The following is a 19,616-nucleotide window of genomic DNA, read 5'->3' on the forward strand; positions in this document are numbered from 1 at the left end:
CGCTTCAGATGTGTGATTAAAAATCAAAATGCCACGTTTTTAATCATGTACATGATTGGTCAATACATTTCATGATATTCAGTTTTGCTGTGTTGCTTTCTTGAGGAAGTTTCTCACACTGGCAGCACTATCCCCAGCGTCTTCCTCCTCTTGTGACATTTTTGGCATTTTCAATGCTCACTTGGTATTGTGCCTTTTCCCTCCTTTAGTGTAAAAGTGCTCCACAATGCTAGTATGATGACAGCAGCAGCTGTCACTAATTGACCCTTCGCTAAGCCCCGCCCCCCTTAGTTACTGTTCAGTCCGACAAAGTGTCGGCGCTGTCATTGTCTAGTACTGTACTCTCTGGAGAAAACAAATTTGTTGGAAAAAGCGATCACAGAAAGAAGCAGCCAGTTTTGCAGTTGCATTATACATGTGAAGGTTGGATTCAGGCTGTCAAACTGCCTCAAACAGACATGGAAATAATTAAAGATAGAAACTAAAGCCTACCGATCACACAATACAAGTGAACCGTCGATTAAGACAACGATATGAACGACAACAACACTGTTACTGTATAGCTGGGTAGGCCTCTATTCATTATTACAATCATTAAAAAGCAGAACAGTAACGTTAGGGATTTATTACGTTACATTCAGTAGGAAGTTAGCTTGCGTCAGCTAACAAACATTAGGAACAATCCACAGCCGACATTTTCTGGATTTATTTTAGGTTTCGGAAAGAGGATAAATCGTACTTCTCCTTTTAACCTCTCTGGGTAGCGACTGTAACTACTACAAGTGAACAGCGTTTATCTTAGAAGAAGCCAATAAAAGTGTCAGACTATAGTGAGTCCTATACTGCGCTGTGATTGGTACCAAATGTATGTTTTGTGTGTATAGAGAGAGAGAGAGAGAGATATCTTTAGATATCGATATAGCTAGAGATAGATATAGATATAGCTATATATAGATATAGATATAGATATAAAAACCATTTCTGTTTCATTGACACTGTTTCATATTTACTGACACTGTACCTAGTAGATGTTTCCCTTTCGAACCAGAACTGCCAATTTACTCCCGTGTTTACACACGTTACAAATGTTAACAAAGCTTTAACAGCATAGAAACATGAATGACTTAAGTGATACATTTACAACACAAGAGGGTTGTTTTAGAATTTTCTAAGACTTGTACAGTCACTTTTGTTTGACAAATTTTGGATTTCTAATAATATAAATAGAAAATAAGAGTAATATTTCTCTTTTAGTATGTTTATACTTCATTTGGAGCTCCCTCTGTGCTGTTAAAACTTGATGAATCTTTTCTCATTTAAGTGATGGAGAGAAGAATTTGGGGACCTACAAATGTCACAGGCCAGGAAAGATTAAGATACCTCATTATAGATGTTAAAAACGTCAGCTGGACTTTAGTCAGCTTCCTGTTGGTGGTCAGATTTTTGCCCTTTTATCAGCCTGCAGCAGCAACCAAGGAGCCAACAGCTACAGTATGTAGGACAGCAGGAGGTCTGTCCCACATAGCTGTTGACCCAAAACATGGAGACTGGGACCAATTACAGCCTCCATATGCAAAGCACAGGTGGCACATAGGCAGCTGGAGCCTCACATTTTAAAAGGATGCCTGCCTGAGCCTTTTACTTTAATCAAAACAAGCAGTGTGAGTGAGACAATGATGCAGTGATTTTTTTAATTGGGTCAAGTTAGTTTCATGTACTGTGTATATTTTTGCCAATAACTATGACAACAGTAACATCTTTAAATATCTTTTGTTTCACATACCTGCACACTTTCCTACACTTTTCACAGCTGCAAGGTGTTTCACTGCAGCTGCCTCACAAATGCCCACTTGCACCATAGACTTAAGGTATGCAGTAGCTTAGAACAAACACAAATTGTTTACACTAGGGGTCTCGTTTATTCAAGTTTGTGCTCAAAGTTGTTTTGTGAAGTTCTGATGTCGGAATCAGCCTCTCAGTGATCTGACATATCAAAAGCAGAACTTTGGATAAAGTCCTTTTTATTATTACCCACGGTATGAATGGTATAGACATCATGTATGTGGTATACACTGTGTAGTATATACACTATAACATCTTTGCAAATCACTTGAGATGGAAAATGAAATTTTAACTGAATGCCAAGGGTGCTTCTAGAGGGAGGAAAAGGGAAAGTACTTCCTCTGAAATACAGACAGGTGATGTGGAAGATGATTTTGGATGAGGGTCAAGAGTCACATTTTGTCAGGAGACCAAACATTTCTAGACAGGTGAAAAAAGCAGGATCTCTCTGCACCAGAAATCTGGTCAGCATTCCCCTCCATTAACATTGTTGTCTTTGTTTGCAGGAAGTGACACATGTCACATCTGGGATTCTGCCGGTACAGATGAACAGGGAGCAGGTTGATCAGTCACCTCATGCCACCAGAGCACACAACGCGACGCCTGCTGACTGATAAATCACAGGACAAATCAAAATGGGGTGATGCAGCTCGTCTGGTGTCGCATCATGATAAGAGACAGAGCCTTTCTGAAAACCAGAGGTATCACTTAGAAACTCATATCGCCAGAAAACAACAAAACTGCATTTTGGCAATTTTCTTGTTTGAAAATTTTAATCACATGTTTTTCCCCTTCACTTACATCTAGTGGTAATCTATCTAGCCATGCAGAAAATTTTGATTTTGTGTGCGCAGGCATGGAAACTGCCTATTGGTATAAATTGTAGCACAACTTTGTACTGCTGTAACCAAAAGAGCTGTCGAGGTATTATCTCCTGGTTAGGTTTGCTGTAATAGATTTTTATGTCAAATATACAATTGACAGGATATAATATTTTTAAAGCTATTTTTAAAGAGAATTATCACCTGATTGTGCAGTTCCCCTCTGAGCTTTTCAGCATCTTTCAAATCATTGTTTTAGTTTTATTGCAGCACTCATTTTCAACACTCATTAGTGTCTTTTCCAGCTGCTAGTGCACAGCTGTTTTCTCTCTGATGAACCCACTGTACACTACCTGCATTGAACAACACATGGCTGACAAAGTTTAGCAACTAGCTGTAGAACATAGTGGAGGATTAAGCTAATAAAGACAGAATAAAACAGAGAGTCAAAAGTGGACCTTGGTTGGTTGGCCAAATGAATGCTAATGTTGCTCTGACACATTGGACATAACTTTATAAGGTTAATACTGACTTTAAAAAAAGGATATAATACACCTATTCATATTTATTTTTCAGACTATATTCAGAGTAAATTTGCAAAGAAACAGGAACAATAAGTGATAACACAAATGAAGTTTAGATGGGCAGTGGAAACTATCTTAAGTCCTTAACGGACGTCTCTGAGCTTTTGTATCAAAAGTAACATCATGAGAATGTAGATCCAAAGAAAAAGTTAAGAGCGTTAAGGAAAGAAAAGGTCTTTATTGTATTTGGGTGGCAGCAGCAATTTCAGTAAACAATACTTAAAACCTGGGCTAAGGAAACCAAAAACTATCTGCATGACTGGGTACCACTAGAGGTATGTGAGAGAATATTTGTGTAATTTGAGTGAAATCCCAGTCAATTATGTGTTGTATTATTATTATTATTTTTTACATCCTTACAACCCTGTTAAAATGCATTTGGGTTCTCATTTTAAAACTATACGGGCAACACTGAGAAAGAAAAAACTTTTTCCACACCTTCCTGTGACAAAATCCAACAACTCTTGTGCTGTTTTGACAGTATTATGAGCTTATAATGTGAGCTATTTTAGATCGATCTTGAACTAGAATGTGTCATTTTCATCAGGTCTGCTTGTAGCTCAGGGCAACACATTTTCTTTCTCTGTGTTAAAATCAGCATATATGGTGTCATTTAATAATTCAGTGAAACTATTGTTTTTAGATATCTGAATTCAGTGGCAGTATTGAAGATGACACATTCCTTGTGAAGAGCGTTAGCTCCTAACCAACTTCGGTCTCCGAGTCTCAACACTTTTCATAGACATGTCCGTTCTGCAAAGCAGAGCTGTGCTTTAATACAGTACATATTGTAAATCCTCTGCCGTCCCACGTCGAGCGAATAGTCATAGCAGGTAGCGGACCAACATGGATCACTACCTTCATCTCACAAGTCTCTCGAAAGACAGATGCATCCGTTCATGCGTCAAAACCCGTACCGTCTGTTTTCCACCAGTCCTCCCGCAACGACAAAACATGATCGGTCACAAATGTGTCTATAGATATCTGTTTTCTCTGCGGCAAAAGTCCACACACATTTAAAAAATATAAACTTGTTTCCATCTCTTGTTGCTTCACCAAAGCCACATGATTTTTTTTATACATTTCTGGAGAGGAACAAACCCACATGTTTGTCAGGCCCTCGCACTTAAAGCTTAATGAATGAATAAATGAAGACTCCCTTTCCAAAGTGACATCTACTCATATAAAAATGATTTATAGCTTTAAAAATTAAAACAGATTACAATACACTAAAGGCTAATAACTAATGTAGGTCCTTGTTTGATAAAGTAAAACACTTTTACAGACTTTCAAAGCTCTTCCTAATCTTGTTTGAATGTTAAATTTAAATTAACTTTTCTTTATATAGTCTTTATTTAGAAATGAACTCGTCATCCTGCCACTCAAAGCACAACAACAAACAGACTTTCATTGTGCTCTGACTCAATTATAGCGTGTGCTTCCATCTAACATCTGCATAACAAAATTAGGACAAAAAAATGTGGCAAATACAGAGCAAACCTGAATGGACAGAGTGCTGCATGTGGACAAACACACACACACACTTCCAACATAAATCTCGTAACACTTCATCACAGTTCATCTGAGAAAAAATTCTTAACACTTAATATTTTTCTTTTACATCAAGGAATGTTCAGGGACAACAAAAAAAACTTTTTTTTTGTTTTATATATATATATATTTTTTTTTATTAGAGTTTTCCTGCACTGACTGCATATTCAGTGTCTCCTCACTGTACACCTTCTGAACCCACTCACTGTAGCTTGGACGTTATTTTCAGATGAGCAAAGTCTGCATGTGTGTCATGTGTAACAGTTTGTGTTTGGGGCAGGCATGAAGCAAAAAATGAGGTGTGAACTTCCTGGTCCCCACCCCACACCCTCCCACCCCCCCCACCCCTGTGATGTGGTAGTGGCACCCTCTCCGGTGGTCTTCTCAAGGCCGTGGGCTGCACAACACATCTGCTCTGGGTCATGATTCACAAAAAGAGATTAAGTGTGATTTTTGTGACAGAGAGGGAGAGGGGAGCAGGGCAGGACAGAGTCAACCCTTTCCCCCACCGCCATCTGACACACAGAAATGGCGCTCTCTCTCTCTCTCTCTCTCTTTCACACCCAGCCACCCTACCCCCCCCCTGGTCTGCAGTTTTGTCCGTGGAGGCCAGGTGAGCGGGGCCTCTTATTGGTCAGAGAGCAGCAGCAAGAGCAGCCAACCGAGGCCAAGCAGCAGGGACAGGCTGAGGGGCTCGGCTCCGCGGTCCGACAGCCCCGGGGAGGGAAGAGTGGAGTCTCCCTCATCGCCCCACAATCTGTCGTTCTCGTTTACCTAAAAGAAAACGATGAAGTGTTGCGATTAGATTTGTTTTTGGTAGAATAATAAAATAAACTCAGCAGCCTCCAGATTCGAACCCGAAAAACATCTTTTCAGCAGAAGCAGCGGGGGGTAAAAAAAAGAAAACTGATCTGGGAGTAGAGTTTTTATGAGCAACTATATGAGTATAATGGCCAAATTTTCCATCCACAGTTGAAAAATAAGACAGGTGATGGGGAGGACATTGCCGCTTATCAGCCAGATGCAATTTCACAGCGAGAGATATTTTTGCTGTGAACATATTCAGAATAAACTCTTCAATCAGTGGAGCTCCATCTCTAGTTTATTCCCTTCTTCTCTCTACATCCTTTACATGGAAACTCTTAACCCTTCAGATTTATACCCTCAACTCTGCCTGTTTCTGTCTCGTAGATTTAGAGAGGTTTGTGGCACTGGACTATGGGGAAAAAAATCGTGTATACATATATCTCTATCTCAAAACCACCTCATCTAATGCCTTATGGCAGAAGGAAATTAAAATGTGTTAAAAGGTTTTTATTGAAATTTGTAATAATAAAAGAGCATTTGTAAGAAAATTGAAAAAGGTGAGAAAGAAGTTGTTAGCAACTAACATTTTTCTGATTTGTAAATGACAAAAGGTGGTTTGTCATTTGAGTGTGTCCCGTACCAGTCGAGCAACAGGCGTACCAGACCTTAACTACGTTACGTAAGTCACATGACGTTAAACACATGGTTAACATTGTGAAATGATCGCAGTTTGGTTAGGTATAGGAAAACATTTTGGTGTGGGTTAAAGTACGTAAGTCAGTAATGCTCTAAATAACTTGACCACCACTCACACAGAAATTTTCATTCTTTATAATATGTCACCCAATGTCCTCCTTTCTGGCCGTCAAACAGCCATTAGAGGTCACAGCTCCAATAAACAAGCTGTTAGCAACTCGTTACAACTGAGAGGAGTTTACTTTGAACGTTCGTAAACTAAAGGTAAGTTAGCATGTCTCTCCTATTCATGTACATGCTGTTGTGATAAAGTCGGATCCGATTGAAATGCACAGCAACATTTCCAGTGTTAATTTAATGTTTGTCCACTTATCAGACAGTTATTTAAATGTGATGGGATGCTGGTTGAAGAGTCATATGTCTGATGATATGAGTCCGAGGAAGCTGTTCAGAGCTAATATACGGATTTAATTAACTCTGATGTCCATGTTCAGCAAAGTGTCATTTCCCTGTTTACTTTATCTCTGTACTTACCTTTATTATTAAGTCTAATGCAGTCAGAGGATGATACAAACAGTTGAAACAATCCTGCGTGGGACGAGGAGCTCAGAGGACCAGAGGCAAGAATATGTAATTTGGGCTTTTGGCCCTTTTCTTTAGCTTTCCCTCTGGAAATAAGTAAGTGGCCCAGTTATACATTTAGCTTGTGAAGTTTATTTATATCTGTTGGCAGATTGTCAATTATGTTATCTACAACATTTTTTGCAGGGTTCCCATTATGAGCCAAATGCATGGAACAAATTTCCTTAGCCTGAAGTGAATTATATTATTCATGAATTTCTCCTCCTTATTAAAATCTGAAATACTGTGTGTATGTTTAAAACAGGCTGTCCACATTAAAATTTATGTTCAACAGACTTTAACTGTTGTTTACTTTACTACTTAATTGTATGGGCTACATTAATGATGTTTACAGAACCTTTTTATCTTGTTGATGAAGCAGTTATAAATATGAAACACTTGAAGAAGAGAAATGTTTTATATGTTTACACTTAGAGATGTGTAATAACAATAAAACTACTCAGAGACCACTGACAGACTTTCAGAATGACTCCACTTTATAATTATGTACACGTTTGCTTACTTTACTTTTTATGTTTTTACATGTGATGGCATGTCTTTTAAATGCAGTATATTGCTTATTTTATGTGTGTTTACATTTGCAATCAGGGTGCAAGTAACATTTATATGGAACTGTCATCAAAAGGTTTCTCATCTATAGTCATTCTGTTTTTTCCTCTCCAGTAAAGTAAGCTAATGTCTTTAAACTATCAATAGCATAAGCTTATATAACACACTTTTGTTTACATTCAGTTTTGCTGCTTGTTTTAATTGTCTTGACTCTTTAATTCTCATTATGTTGTTTGTTTTATGCTCTACTTTGCGTGTTGTTTCTTTTTATTGCCGCAGAGATCTAATGATCCCAATGGGATCAATAACGGTACATTCAATCATAAAGCTACCTTCATTCACTCACTTCAATTCTCTACATGATAAACACTCTAGTCTGTAGTGAGCAGTAGCACCTGGTGTATGTATTGATTTTATCAACCAATACTAACTTTTAAGTTTACGTCGGAACATTTACGAATAGAAATTGCAGTGTGTTATCCTTATGATAATTAATATAATATAATAATTCTGCTGCCACATTTTTTCAAAAAATCTGTCCAACTCTAATGAGAAGGAAACTGACACTGAGAAATTGTCATTATTTTTTCTCCTGACTGACAACAGTAGTATCGCATAATTATAATTAACATGGCTTTCATATTAGCAGCATGCCAAAGCATTGCATTTTGGGATTTCTTTAAATCCGAGCGTTGAAGGCTTCACCTTGATCTACTTTGGCTTGGATTGTTGCTTTGTATGAAAGCATCTGCTGTATAAATGTAAAGATTTAAACAACTTAAATTACATAATGCAAACATCGTACACCTAGAACCTGGACCCTCAAATAAGCTGGTTTAAGTCAATTTTTGCATATGGTAGCAAATGGACACCGCCTTCTGCTCTCGGTTTTTATGTGATCTACTTTACCTGACGCAGCCTGAATTATGCAGATAATGTAAATCCCACCCGTCTACAGCTCCTTGCAGAATAAAGCAAACACTCAGAGTTATCTGCAGTAGTGAGACCCAATTCTGAGCGAGGCCGTCTCCATTAGTGCCTCTCTGTTTGGAGAAGGTTGTACTTCACATTTTCAGTCTTCCGTCTTGTCTCACCTGAGTAGGTATCTGTGCTCTCAAAATGTTCTGCTCTGTTTCCATGGAGACGCCCGGGGCAGTGGTAGCCAAATGCGGGCTCTGGTTGTCCGTGGCTGGACTGGGCATCCCGGGCTGGCTAGCGCCCATTTTCACATCTGATCCATTCCCAAACGCGAGGATGGCATTTTCTAGAACACAAGAGCAGCAGAGACGTTGTGATCAAAATGACTTGACAAGCAATTTAATACATTGACAACATTCTCGTCATCTGAGGATTTTCACATCACCTCTAGTTTACTTTTGCTCCCTCAACCCCCTGCATGGCTCTTTGTATTGTGATTGGTCACTTTATAAAAGTGTACTGGGGGACTGTAATTACGATGGGGCCAGAGCATCTGATGACAACTCAGCCTTTCAGGGCGAGTCATCAGTGACCGCTTTCTCGTTGGTCGGACACATGGATTTCAAACTGCATTTGGCAAAATGTTTGAATAAAAATACAGGCGTTGTCAGCCAATATCAGTGAGTGATACTGAAACAGACAAGAGGCCACCATGATTTGATTTATTTACCAAAACTGAAAATTGAACTATGTACACTATTCACGGGAAGTGATCCATCGGCCGTTAGAGATATAAATACTAACTGTCCCTGAAACAGCAGCAAATGCTCCATCCACAGATTTCTGAATAATGCAAGTTCATATTTATGTCTTCTTGGTGCCTTTCTGGGCCACCAGTGTAAGAAACTGCCTAAAATGTGTAACATATGTTATTCATATGCCTGGGGAATAACTTAGAATACGTTATTCTTAAGGCAAAAAATACTGTAGTCTGCAGTCTGGAAAACTACCGTCTGACATTACACAACAGAGAAGGGATGTTGTGTATATAAGAGTGTCTCAGTCAGTGGCAGATTAATTAAAGCTTCGTTTTTGATTGCAGAAATCTCCGAGGCAAGAGCTGTTGTAAGTCAGGTATAATACAAGTTCAATTAACCGCAATAAAATGACATTTGAATGGGAAAAGGTGAACTCTGGTCATAAAATAAAATAATGAACAATAATGAACAGCAGCGAGGTACTTATTTGAATCTATTCCTGGTCAGCAGGCTTGCTGACTGGCTTACCTAAATAAATGTTGGGTAGCATGAAGAGATAGGTGAAAATCTACCAGACACTGAGTCAATTTGACTCAGTTCTGACCTTCCTGCTGGTTATCAACACAAAGGCTGCATCCAAATTCAGCGTCCCACTCACTATTCACTTACGAACATAGGAAAGTCTATGTAAATGTAATGCGTTGTTGTCAAAAGAATATAGCTGTAGTTTTTTTAGGCTATAAATTAGACTCTCACGCACACCATTATGGTGTGGTGTGAATGAATTATAGTGTAGTTTAAGAAATTACAAAGCATTTTGTCAAATGTAATCAGACCCCACTAGGAGCCTAATTTGATCAACACGAGTATGTGTGTGAGAGCTGACATTATTGAGAGAACATTGAGGAAATGCAATTATTTTTCTTGTTATCTGGGCTGTGCTGTATGTATATGTATGTCTTTATACATTACAGTAAGAACCCACAGTCCTTCAATCAATCCCATTAACCAACTGAGTAGCCTTAGCTAACAGGGCAGTGAGAATTTGATCAAAACACCTCATGATGCATATAGTCCTGGAACTGAAGGTACCTCATACTTTGTTTAAATTAATGCCTTGTGCAATTTATAATCTAGATGCAAATTATACAAGCAATGTTTGAGTTTATGCATGATGATTGATTTTAAAATAAGGTCAAAATTATATGAATTATGCTGTAGGATTTTCATATTTTCCGGTGCTTTCATTCACTCAGTGAAAACCAAGGACATACACTCAGACCCTCTCAACCTGGCAGAATTCTCTCTTTAGTAAAATATGAGTACCACATAGTGTCACAGACAGTGGAGACCCACCACACAAACCTCCAATATCTGTGAAAAGTCCTCTACTGTAGTAACAGAAGTGAAAAGGGGAAATGAATGATATTATGAAATGCTAATGCTTCATCATTAGAAATGAGTGAGTTCACCAGAGGGATTTCAAAAAAAATAAATAACTGACTGCGCTATTATTTATTAAAGACAGACCTATAATGTGACTTACACAATATATTTATGAAAGGGTGGGGAAAGTGTAAAGAAATAAATAGTTGAAATAATTAAAAACACAAACACTGACAGTTACAGCAGTACAACAGCTAAGTCGTAATATCCAATCACCAAACGATGGTGAAGTTGAGTAGATTTCCATTTGCCACCCAGCAACAGCAGTGACCAATTATGTTCCAAACAAGCCGCACAATGAAAATTATATCATCTCCTGCTGCTGCTACGTGCAATATGTTGTAAAATCACAACCTATCTTTCTGCTGTCAGTTCAAAACACTTTCTATAGCAGATTTAATTTAAATTCTAACTGTACCATCATGTTTTAGTTTAAAACTTAAGAGCTTGTTTGATGGAGATGATGTATTAGATGGTAACACTTAAAGGCAATGCAAATGCTAGAGTACACTATCTACCCTCACTCATGTTTATACTGTTTATGACGAAAAATGTCATCGATTAAAGGAACGACAAAGTGTCATTGCTGCTATCAAGCTTTAGTCAAGTACTGTACTTCAGTACTTGAGTATTTCCATTTTGTGTTACTTTATTTTTACTCCACTACACTTGTGTGACAGCTGTAGGATGCTGAACACTTTCCCTTCTCTCCCCCTTCTTCTCCCCTCTGCCCCAAAAGTCTTAACTGCTCCACTGCACCAACAACAATGTAAAAAATCTGCTTACATTTTAATTAATCAGTAATACTAATTTAAAAATAATTTAACAATGAAAAGGGCAACTCTTCAGGCTAATTTATATATTTTATATTTTATATTAACATCACATTTTAAACACTTTATAAAATAACTTATTAATATTTAAATGTGCCACTTGTGTACAACAGAACCAAGCTGTTAACACAACGATGACATACTATCATCAAGTCAATATGGCAAACTTGTTAGCACACAGTCACCTACTTACACATCTAGCAGATATGGAGCGACATTAGCGTTCACTTGGAGTCATGCATCCAGTCAGCTGATGAATGTCAGTCCTGCATTTACTGTTGGTTTAATTCTTTAGCTGCTGGATGCTCAGCTATGTTCAGCAGCCACTTGCTAACATTGCCGGTCGTTTAGTGCTGAGCAGGTGATATACAATGGGTTTTCAGTCGTTTGTTGAAAACAGCTGCTTGCTGCACCCAAACAACAAACCCATGAGAGCGCTGACTATAAAATTGCGGTTTGGACAGCTAAATAATAAGCTGAAACAAGCAATTAAGTTCTGTAGAACTGAGGGAAACAAAAAAAATCTTGTGATCATTCTCGTGAGTTCATCACAACAAGTGAATCCATCTACATCTATTAGTCATTTGGTCCATTAATATAAATATACATATCGATTACAGACACTTTAAGGATGTTGTTTTGTTTTTCAGCCCGTCTTATTAGCTGTGCTGATAAGCTTTCTAGCAGCAGGAGGTAGCCATTTTCGACATCAAGCTTGGATAAACCTTCTATACGTTAACTCCCCAGCACCAAATGGCAGACAGACAAAGTTAGTGACTAGCTATTGCCCATAGTGGAACATCTAGAAGCTAAAGAGCTGTATGTACCTGTTCTAGGATGCTAGGCCTGTGTATTTACATAAACTATGAAATATTATTCATTGTTGTTAAGTTGTTGAAACAGTTGCATGTTTACAATGATGACTGGGGGAATGTGAATCTTTAGAGATCTTTTTTTTTCCACAGGTGCGAAAGGAACAGATGTTCAAGTTTGGTTTAATTCAATTAAATACACAGATGCTCCCTATGTGTTTTGGGTTTGAATCTTCACCTGACCGAAATAGATATGGCATATGCACTTGTTGTCAGCGCTGAAAACAAGTGTATAAAAGAGATGATTCAGGGAGTGTGAACTATAAGCCTCAATTCTTTGGATGGCCAAATCCTTTTTGTCACCCTTCTTTTTTTTACTTTTGTAAAAAAATACTTTTGTGTTGACACGGAAAAGTGGGATGTTGCAGAAAAAGTCGTACAATTGTAACTAATAAAATAAAAGTGACAGTGGACTCCCCAAAAGTGGATTCAAAACGTCAGTCAGCCCTTTCAGTTTCTCATCTTTGAGTTGTCTGTAATGGTGTGATATAATGATCATGGTGAATATTTAAAGGCCCGTTTACAGTAAGTAGACTGTGACTGGGGGAATATTATAGTATGTACATTCTGTACTATGTATAATTTACAGTCTGGTGGATTTATATAGTTTTTCTACACCCCAAAGGCCACCCATTACATCCAGTTCTTGGATTTACCACAACCAGAATGACTTATGATCATATAATGAATTAATATTCTATAAGCATTCATTTTCATTCAGCTAATGTGCTACTCGGCAGCAATTACATTTGCATGAAAGTCACTTCAATTAAAATATGCTCAAATGAAGACATGAATGAGAGATTCATCAATTAATATCTCCAGCTTATATTGTAAGATGGATGAGGGTGCTTAGAAATGAAACTCACACCATTATTCCATCTGTTCCTGGCTAAAACCCTCAGATTTCAGAAGCGACTTACTGGTCATGGGATTTGAAAGCCTGCAGTGGAGTATTGAGGTGTGACACACACACTTTGATTTCTCACAGGATCATAACAAATTGATCCATCCTCCTGAGGCAGTTTGCTTTTGCAAACAAAATTCTGCAGCAATCAATGTAGAGCCTCCACTCGACTCCCTCCATTGGTGCAACACTGAGCATCAACTACTAGACAGAGATAGAGGTGGTGGATGGGTAACTTCCGTGCACTCGTAGCCAGCTCTGCAGCTAATGAGGGAATCTGCAAGTTGCAACACAACAACAACAACAAGTCAATTGTGAGGGAAACATATTGAGCCCAGCTGATGGTGTGTATACATCAGCACCTTGCAGACAACGCTGTGGACCAGCTAATGGTGCTGTGGGCCATTAGCGTTGGTAGGACAGGTGGGAAAGTGTGCCGGCGCGCTCAAAGTGTGCAGTTAGCGCTTGGCTGTGTGCAGCAATCCCCTGGCAGGCTGACGGATGAGAGAAGCAAGGGGTGCAACTCCAGCTGCTCGCCACTGTGCCTCACCACCCGCCGTCATGCAGAGATGAAGTGCCAATTGATATCTTCAGTGGTAAGCTGTTGTGACAGTTCCTTTGTAAATGTTTGGACACGGCTGTTTAAGCACCGCCATCTCGCATCTCTTTGACTTTTAAGTTTCTCCCTGAGGGTTCTCTTTTTTATTTTTACTGACTTTATAGGTTCCCCAAAGCCACACTGCAGAGCACATCCCGTGCACACCCCCTTCCTGTCGTCAACCTTCCTGACATATTGCTGGTTGCCCTCACTTTTCCCTGTTACACTACCAATTTAACTTCCACAAAAATTAAAATAATTGCAGAAATAAATGAGCTTCACCTCCATCTGTCCTCTCAGTTTTTCCGTGACACACTCAGCTTTCAGAGAACGAAAAAGTCCGGAGTTGCTGTTTTGCATAGTGATGTGGTTATTATCGCTGTGATGAGGAGGTAAGGGAGGGTGACAGCTGTTTTTAAAACCTGAGCGCGCTCACTCCAGAAAAGGGATTTTTTCAGCAGTTTTTCCCCTCCCTTATCTGCAAACGACTGTATTCTTCCCTGCCACTATTCTCTCTGTCCACCTCATTAGTTTGGAGGCAGGAAACCAAATTACGTTAAATTACAAAGTCATCAAAGGCCATCTGAAGTCCTGTCTCAGCAAGCAGGCCCCTGCACAACAGCACAGGGGGGCCCTGCGTGCAAAATAACGCTGAATTCAGTCACAAAAAGACATAAGCACCAAAGGATTTAGAGGATTTAGTTAATTGACCATCGTGCTGTCCAGTTGTGAAACAGAACCATTACCAAAGGAGAGGAGAGTCTTTTGGCTCTATTCAAAATGAATAGCACATTGTTCTCTGTACACTGCGATTACATGAGTAACATGGAAGAGAAAGAAAAACATTCAAGAGCGCTCCTAGAGTGGATTCATTTTCCCAATTATTGGCTCGAATCCAAACAATCCTTGCCAAATCATTATCCACACTTTCTCCCCAAAATAGAACCGTGTCCTGCCTGGCAAACGAGACTCAACTCCAAATGAGATGAGAGCACGATGTGCACCACTGGTCCATGAATCGCCTTTCCCATTAGAAACTTGTTCATCCTTATTATCACGTACTGTATGTGCTGTCTGGCCTCAGCCATTTGCTCAGGCAGAAGGAGAGGAGCGTTTTTCTGCTCATACGGAGGGAAATGAGGCCAGTCAGTCTGAGGTTTGTTTTTCTGGGACTCTAAGGAGCTTACAGTAAACAGCACACAGGAGCTGCCTTGGGAAGTCTGAGTCCTGGCTGCAGGATGCACATGAGGAGTTTCAGTGAAAAACAAGACATCCATCAACCAGTTGAAAAACACATGTGATTACGCTGGGAGGTTCAACTCCCTAAAGGACAATGTACATTTTATATGCTATCCAGGATTGGTTAATTAGAGAACTGAAGCAATAACAAATCATTATCTCATTGAGCGATGCACGTCAGGTGGTAACTATTCTTTGAAAATGGATCAGCTGGTAGGTTTTTAGTTAATTTTAGAAAATAACATCCTGCTCTGTCAATCAAAGATGCAAAGGTTTCTGGTAAACCAAGAACTTTTTGTGAGGGATTGCTGCTCTGTTGTTTGGGAATCTGCATTTTCAAGTTAAAATTACTGACTAATTCATTAAAGCAATTACAAGTGGTGATTCCTTTTTGAAGCACAATTAATACAAGTGTTTTACTGTACAGAGAGTTTTGTCACTGTAGAAGAATATAATGTTTCTAATGAGTAATATTGAAATTTTCTTCTTTTTTTCTTCTTTTTCATCCTTTAGATTGTCTCTTTTATTGATGGTAGTCCTCCAGATGGTGTTTTTTATGCTTCTGTCTCCATCTTTGATGTGAGGACTTGCTGTTTCTTACTGGATTATTACGCTTATTTCTGGATTAACCACCAAGCTGGTTAACTGTATCTTTTTCTGCTTTCATATACACACATATTTTGTATACAAAGTGTGTACCATAACAACATAAAATGCAAAAGCTGTTCTAAACTGGTTTTTGGAACGGATATCCTGTCCTCTGCTCTGAAACCTAGAATGTCTACCGGATGTGGCTGTATCATGTTTCCGTTGTGCCCTGGTAGCATCTTTAAGCAGTCTGTTTCAAAGCAGCCATTTTGTTCAGAGTTGTTTGTTGTTTTACAACCACATTAAATACATTTTGCTTCTCATTTGTGATCAATATGGTAACACTTTGTAATTAACGTTTTTGATTACTTTACGCAGACTTCTACTTTTTACTAAACTATTCAGTGTTCAGTCTCCTTCTTCACAGCTCCAGCTTGTTAAATATTAAACTTGTGTTAACTTATAATAAATATTAGCATTTATATACAAATGTACTTTAGACTACTGCCTGCAAATTACATTTTAATTATTTAGCAGTTTAATATGGGATGTCAATAAAATACTTAATGAATGCCTATACTAGGAAAATTACGTAAGTACAAGGGAAGAAGCGAAGATTTTAGGGAATAAGTTGTGTTTAATGGAGACTTAAATAAATTATTTTATATAAACTATTTAATATATAATGCCTATTTAATAATTACAGGGCATAGTCATTTTATTACTTTGTAACAAAGGAAAGCTTGGTAAAATTGGGTAACAGTGCTGATATTGCAATGAAGTGGTAATAGTATCACTTATTATAAAATTTAATTATTAAAATCATTATGATACTAAAATTGTACTTTGGGGAATTACATTGTTACATTACAAATTTCAAAATTTTCCTCAGTCATCATTATTTAATATGGTATTATTGTTGCTTGTCCTGGGTATACGGACAAATCTTTATAGCTATAAAATTATTATGTGTATGATTTTAAAATGATGATAGAATACCGAAGGACAATAATGTCGTTGTGGGGTCCTTAATAGGATCCATCTGACTATCAAAGCTGATGTTGGACAGGGACCTAGACCAGTTTTTATGTCCTCTCATATCATAAACAATTAAGTTTCTGAATGTATATACTTCTATTCAGAAACCGTATTGTGGTTTATTGGACATCATATAGCATAAAGAATAGTATGGGTTTAATGAGTAATTTAATTTGTAGCTTGTAATCTCAAGCGTTACTGTTAATTTCACACTTGAGATGTGAGCAGCAGCGGGGGAGATGGTCTAGTCACGTGTGGAATTGGGCTTTTGTGATGTCTGATGAGAAGATACTTTGTTGGTATTGTCATAATTGAACTAAAACATTGGCTTCTATGAACTTAACAATCACTGACATTCTGTTTTGTCACCACATGACAGCAGCTGCAGTTTGCTTTGTACTGTCACTGGTGTCATTGGTCTGTCACTGGTGTTCTTAATCATGCCGACAGCTTTGTAAGAACTTGTCTTCTTTTGTTGTTAGAAGAAAATTATAACCCAGGATAAACTCCAGTGTCTGCTGTGACAACAGCAGCCACAGTTTGTATTACTCCGTCATTGGTGTCATTCTAATGTCACTGGTGCTATCACTCATTCAGAGGGATGATCTCCTGTCATCATAGCTGTTTTTTTGTTGGATGAATCAAAGCTACAACAAAAGGTAAAAGAAAACAAGAGGATTGGTGGATAATCCTTATGTAACATCACATATTTGCAGTTTATCGCTCACTGATGTCTTTGTGCTGCCACGAAAAAAAAGACACATTTATATTATCGTAAATTGTAAATTGCAGTGATAAATTTCCCAGTATTATATAAACAAACAAATATTATATGTTGTAACCCATTACTGTGGACCACCAGCTGTACTGTTATATTAATGTCACTGGTCTGTCACTGCTGTCATCAGTCAGGGGGTTGTTTGTCTGCAAGTCATTTTGGTGCAAAGAAACACATGGAGAGGGAGTGACTGAGTGCTTTACTGTATCACTGATGTGTCACAAGTGCCATCACTCTCCAAGGAGACTGAAAAAAGACATCTCAGTTAGACTGGGTGGGAAGGACTTTGTTGTCAATTTCCCTGTGTTTCATCCTGATACACAGGACAGTAGGTAGGATTTATGTTGCATTAATCATTACAATAAAAAATTGCTTTCTAGCCAAGAGTTAGATGAGAAGATACCACTCTCATGTCTGTGTGTTAAACTACAGAGCTGGAGCCGGTAGGTAAACTAAACTAAACTAAACTGGCTGTTTGTAAAGTTAACAAGGTAACTGTACATACAGTACATTGTATGCTTAGTCAGTAAAACTTTGGACAGATATAGGCTACCTGTTTCCTCCCTTTTCTAGTGTTTATACTAAACTAATCTAAGATAGCTAAACTAATCTAATCTAAAGCACAGACATGAGTGGTATCAATATTCTCATCTAACTCAAGTTTTATTTTTATTATTAGTATTTTAGTTTTGCCTAAAACAGTCAAATATAAGTAATCACAATCAGATAATAATAGAAATATTTATAAATCTAAACTCCTCTTCAGGGCATTCCCAGAAACTGTGGGGAAACTATGTTTGGGTCCTCAATGGTAGCTAGCCCTGCTAATGAAGTTGTCTGTCTGTAAGTTGTGTTTTTTTGTTCATCTGCGCACAAAATTAACAACAAAATAGACCTTCAGATGGAAATCTGAGAGCAGCAAAAGTAAAAATGTTCATTAACTGGGTTTAGGCTGACTCCCGTTTGTGTTACAGTACATCAAAAGACATTTGCAGTATGAAAGTAACTTTGTTCATTCTCACACTCGGCCTGGTTCTTTGTCTAGGTTGTTATTGTCACTATGTAGCTAGAGGTCTGTCTCTGTAGCTCTGTCACTCACTCAGGCAGACGTTGTCGTGGAAAAAAGTGAGGAAGTCATTGCATTGTTCCCTGTGGTTGCCGCTCGCTGCACAGGAGCACCAGGGTCCCACGTTGGATGTGGAGTTGTCAAGGTAGTTGGGAGTTATTGTGCTTCCTGTAGAGGGGAGGAGAGGGGGAAACAACACATTTCTGTATGTTTACAGGCATACAGAAATAATACAACTTCTCACATTAGGTTTACAACACAATGATTGAATATGAACATCAGATAACATGAATACAGAAGTATTTATTTTATTTAGCTGAACATCTAACTTTTCTTGGTGTCTTTTGTCATTCAAGCTATTCCAACTGCTGCCGAGTGCCATTTTGAGTTATGTTTTTTTGTTAAGGCCTCATAAAAATGGCAGTTTTAGAGGAAAGGCAAATAACTATCTGACTGAGGAGTTTAATGTTCTAACAAATTGAACATAGGAGCAGAATTCAGGCTGATTTAATGTTGTTATGCTTACCCTGATTATGACCTTACCCTGATTACGATAATCAAATAAAGGAGTTGACATGGCAATTTCCATCATCACAGCATTGCCCTAATCAGGTTAAGACTGACTTATTAAGTGTGCATGTAAATGTATTCACTGACAGAGAAAGTGAGAGGAATTTAGAAAGAATAGATGAAAGTGGAGGGAGTAGAATAGAGACACAGACTGGCAGGTTAGTTAAGCAGGCAGCCTGGTGATCAAATGTTGGCTGTTTCAATCTCGCTTGCTGACTGAGCCTGACATTACTGAGCCAACAAAGTTGTACTATGTGTATATGTGAATCAAACCAGCTAACATTTGCTAAAAATACACTGATCTATGTGAGAGGCAGTTATTTGAGGATGCACTTGTTTTAAATATATATAAAAGAGACACTTGCTTATACAACATCCTCCTCTTGATCTCTGTGAGTCTGATGCTACAATAGGTAAAATCAAAGTACAGTGCAGTTTTTCAGCTTTTTCTTTTAATTTTCTGACTTATTAACATGCATATCCACCTTGGCAGGCAGCTTGTTGGACTTTGAT

General features: G+C 38.3%; 1 protein-coding gene across 2 annotated transcripts in view; it reads right to left on the reverse strand.

The window, feature by feature from the left end:
* Positions 1–3,405: 3,405 nt before the first annotated feature.
* The window catches only part of gfra4a (GDNF family receptor alpha 4a), a 304,215-nt gene continuing 288,004 nt past the window's right edge, over positions 3,406–19,616 (reverse strand). For both annotated transcript variants that reach the window (XM_038728559.1, XM_038728558.1), the window contains 3 exons: positions 18,567–18,701; positions 8,587–8,756; positions 3,406–5,572 (listed from right to left, as the gene is read on the reverse strand). In XM_038728559.1, coding sequence (XP_038584487.1) covers positions 5,426–5,572; positions 8,587–8,756; positions 18,567–18,701 — 452 coding nt within the window. In that variant the 3' untranslated portion in view covers positions 3,406–5,425. The remainder of the gene's footprint in view (positions 5,573–8,586; positions 8,757–18,566; positions 18,702–19,616) is intronic.

This window comes from Micropterus salmoides, unplaced genomic scaffold (assembly GCF_014851395.1).
Source record: "Micropterus salmoides isolate LMB-PRFRI ecotype aquatic unplaced genomic scaffold, ASM1485139v1 Ms_hic_scaffold_19, whole genome shotgun sequence".
NCBI lineage: Eukaryota > Metazoa > Chordata > Actinopteri > Centrarchiformes > Centrarchidae > Micropterus > Micropterus salmoides.